Source organism: Diaphorina citri, unplaced genomic scaffold (genome assembly GCF_000475195.1).
Source record: "Diaphorina citri unplaced genomic scaffold, Diaci psyllid genome assembly version 1.1 scaffold1909, whole genome shotgun sequence".
Taxonomy (NCBI): domain Eukaryota; kingdom Metazoa; phylum Arthropoda; class Insecta; order Hemiptera; family Psyllidae; genus Diaphorina; species Diaphorina citri.
This window is the reverse complement of record NW_007379335.1, coordinates 60,252-64,089: the sequence shown is the minus strand read 5'-3', so window position 1 is coordinate 64,089 and position 3,838 is coordinate 60,252. Positions and strand designations below refer to the sequence as shown.

Sequence of the window (3,838 nt, the reverse complement as noted above, 5' to 3'; positions counted from 1 at the left end):
GGGGGGGGCTTGGGGGGCTTAAGCCCCCCCAAAGTTATCAGGGCCTCTTACACTAGATAAAATTGGATTTCAGAATAATAATCCAAAACACCATTTTTTACTTTTATCCTATAGGAAGGAAAGTAATGTAATCGGGTCAAATTTTCGATGGTCAGTTTTTAGTGCCAAAACACGTTTTGAGGTCCCTAGAGCTTAAATCCAAAGTTTCAGCCATTGGTCCGTGTCTGTGTCTGTGTGTCCGTGTGTCTGTAAACAAAATATCTCGAGAACGGTAAGAGGTAGAGACTTGAAATTTGGTATGTAGCTGTCAAATGTGACAAGGATGCGACACGAAACTTTTGGTTAGGATCGGTGCAACGGTTGGCGGCATTTTACCGCTTTTTGGCGGTTTTTGGTGTAATTTAACAATATCTCGGGAACGGTATAAGCTAGAAACTTGAAATTTGGTATGTGGTTCACTAATGTGACAAGGATGCAACACAAAACGTTTGTTTGAGATGGTTGCTGCGCTTGGCGGTATTTTTACCGCTTTTGGACAGATTTCGACCGTTTTTTGGCGGTTTTCAGCTATAGCGACAAAACGGTTAGAGATATTGTAAAAGTTAGGGTAAAAGAACACTCAAATAAGCATCATTCAATAGGATAAGGAAAGTCGTGTGATGTTCACACCAGATTTTTCAAAAGGTACTGAGTGAGTTTAGAACTCAGTAATAATGGCACACACCAACCTAGGTATGGGTACCCGGTACTCATTATGATGAACTACCCGGTACTCATTATGATGGTGACGGGGGGTCGTGAGATAAAATCCGTCTACCCAAGGGATATACGGACGATTTTTCCCCCCTTTTGACACGATACTCACCAGTGTTGGACACACAAATGGTTGCTATTCCGGAGCTAACATTGTCTTCAGCCCGATGAACATAGCGGGTGTTGATGTTAGAACAAGTCGCCAACTCTGTGAGATAACTGTCACCGAACTTATCCTTGCCTAGCTGTGAACATTAAACAGATTTGTAGGTAAAATGAACCGAAAAAGCTTTGAAAGTCAAACAAAATTGTACGTAAAATGGACCAAAGTTCAGTTCAGAGAACTGTAACAACGAAGGGCTTAAATCGTGAAGTTTGACGTCACGGCATACGCTCCCGTAGGCGATGACGTCATAATTCATGACTCCCGCTTCGTTTGTTTGTGCGCAAGCGTTCCTGCGCATTTTCGACGTGAAATCTGACGTCACAACTCTTTGAACTTTTTCATTAGAACGGCAATTAAAAATTGAATTTTCGACCTTTAAAAGTTACTCTTTGGATTTTCCCTAACTTTTTACATACCTAGGAATTGACCATTTATTTATAATTTTTACCCATTTGCAACTGCTCCATTGTTCCGAAAATCGAATAGAATCGCGAATTGAACCCCCGACCTGGCGCTTCCACGTCACATGACGTGATAGTAGTGTGGCTGTCCTGAAGGAAATTACCTACAATATTATGGGAAAACTTTGAACTACATCTTTCTGACTCCCCATGACTTCACGTGACGTGATGGTAGTGTGTTTGTTTCTTCCTTATGGTCCACCTGATGAGGGACATACTACTGCATAGACTACACGAGTCCAATGTAAATTGCCCTCTGGTAAATTCTTACCTTAGCCACGAGGGCGGTAGAGGCGCCCAACTTGGCCGCCGCCACACACTGGTTGGCTCCCTTGCCGCCAAATCCTTGCTGGAATTTGGTCCCGTGTATAGTCTCTCCTGGACGGGGAAGTCTTGGAACATAGCTATGAGAGAAACACAGAGGAAGCGTCAATTTTTTTTTTCAAGTTTTAAAAGATGAGTGTTCCACCGCCGTTTGAATTTTGTAGCAATGGAACAACTGCTACATGAGTGAACTAAATAGAAAAAAAAACTATCTTTGGCCATACAATCGAATACCAGCCACTCATACTTCAACCTAGGTTTGTCAGACAGCAGCAACACATGTGATAGAAAAAGCTTACAATTTCAGGTCTTAAAACAGAAAAAGAAGGAAATCGTCACACAAGGGTTCTTCAACTTTATGAGGTGCTGGGTCAACACGAGAACACCAGAAAGTAACCCGTTGAAATATTTGCAATCGAAAAACGAGTACAAATTTTTGTCGATTTTATGTATGATTTTTTTTTAAAGATGAGTGTTTCACCGCCGTTTTTATTTCGTAACAATGAAACAACTGCTACATTGGACTCCGTGTCGTAGCATGTCCCGCCCGTAGTTTGCTTATCAGATAGGCGAGAGGAGACACAATCCCTCCCTCAGCCGACACAAACTTTAGCTATCACGCTTAAGTTCTAAACGAGACGAGAATTTTTTCGTATTTATATACGAACAGCATTTTCCCTACAGGTTAGGGTTGCCTTACACCTCAGCCACAATGGTCTTTTTGTGTACACTTGTGTGTGAGACGAGGATGATTCTGCTCTATAGGTAGATAGGTACGTGATCTTATATTCTAAAAAAAAAAAAAAAAAAAAAAAAACAAAAAACTAGAAACTAGGTAGGTAATTGAAAAAACCACCTTATTTTTCAATTAAAAAAGTTGCGGATTTGCATACCTGACCAGATCGATCATGCAGGAGCCGACGACCACAAGACTTATCGGCCCTGTCCCTCACTCCATCTCTTGAGATATAAATAGTTCCAGAAATATCTCTAGTGACTGAATAGACTCAGAATAGGTATCTCTTGAGGAACTGAATAAAACCCCGAAATCCAAATACCCAATAACAGGGGCTTTCATATTCCAGATAGTTACGAGGTATAAGATCGATTAGATGGTCTTTAATATGGGGATGAAATCAGTCGCGCCTTCTGGTACATTTTATTGTACGATGTGGCTGAACCTGAAAGCAAAATGGACAAAATGAAATTAAATGATGAATAAAATAGGTTCAAAATAAATGCCGTTCTTTGTGTGTTATTTATTATAAATGGGTAATCGGATGTTATCGATAAAATAATAATAAAATAATAATAATAATAATAATATAATAATAATAATAATAATTAGCATAACAATAAGCTTAAGTGTTGGGGTAGGTAATCAAATTATGTATTTATCAAATTATCATATTGTTCATGTTTACCCATTTTCCTTGATGCACAAACACCTAAATAAATTCAAATAAAAAGTTTTAACTCGTCTTTGTGGTTTATTAGGAAAATAAATTGAATTAAAAAGTTTTACCTCGTCTCTGATTTTATTAGAAAAAAAAACCCCTTCCTGTCCGTCCAGTCACGCCGTAACGTTAAACTCAAACTGCACTAACTCGAGTGTGATAATTTTTTCAGTTTTATCAACAGTTTGATAACAGATGATAAGAAACGCGGTGCAAAATATCACAACAGGTTGCTGTTCTATCATTCCTCGGACGCTATCCGACGTAATTTTGAAAACGAATTTCTCGTGCAGTATTACGTAGATCGTTCTATTTGATCGATAATTTAAAATAGGTAGCGCGGTAGCGCTCCGCGCCGCTAAGTCAAGAAATTGACGCTCAAGTTAGCCAGCCTGAATTAGCTGTTAGCGGTCTCGTGTATCGCGCTAGCCGCGGGTTCGATTCGCCGGGTGGATTTTATTCTGAAACGGATAATTGTTCGTTCTCGGAAACGCTGGTTTTCTTCTAATTAGATCCAGATCCTGTCTCCTTCTCTCTTCGATTTAGGGACGATAAGACCTTAGCAGTTACATTCCCTCTATAAAAACCTCTTTTAAAAAAAAAAAAAAAAAAAAAAAAAAAAAACAGATAGGATAATCTAAAGAAAGAAACAATACTTCAGAACTAGTTTAAAAATA

The 3,838-nt window shown here is 39.1% G+C and overlaps 1 protein-coding gene across 1 annotated transcript in view; it reads right to left on the bottom strand.

Annotated features, from left to right (window-relative positions):
- The window catches only part of LOC103517618 (ribokinase-like), a gene marked incomplete at its 5' end in the record, with an annotated part of 5,644 nt that extends 2,991 nt beyond the window's left edge, over positions 1-2,653 (bottom strand). The window contains 3 exons of the mRNA XM_026829646.1: positions 866-998; positions 1,652-1,784; positions 2,598-2,653. Coding sequence (XP_026685447.1) covers positions 866-998; positions 1,652-1,784; positions 2,598-2,653 — 322 coding nt within the window. The remainder of the gene's footprint in view (positions 1-865; positions 999-1,651; positions 1,785-2,597) is intronic.
- Positions 2,654-3,838: the final 1,185 nt, after the last annotated feature.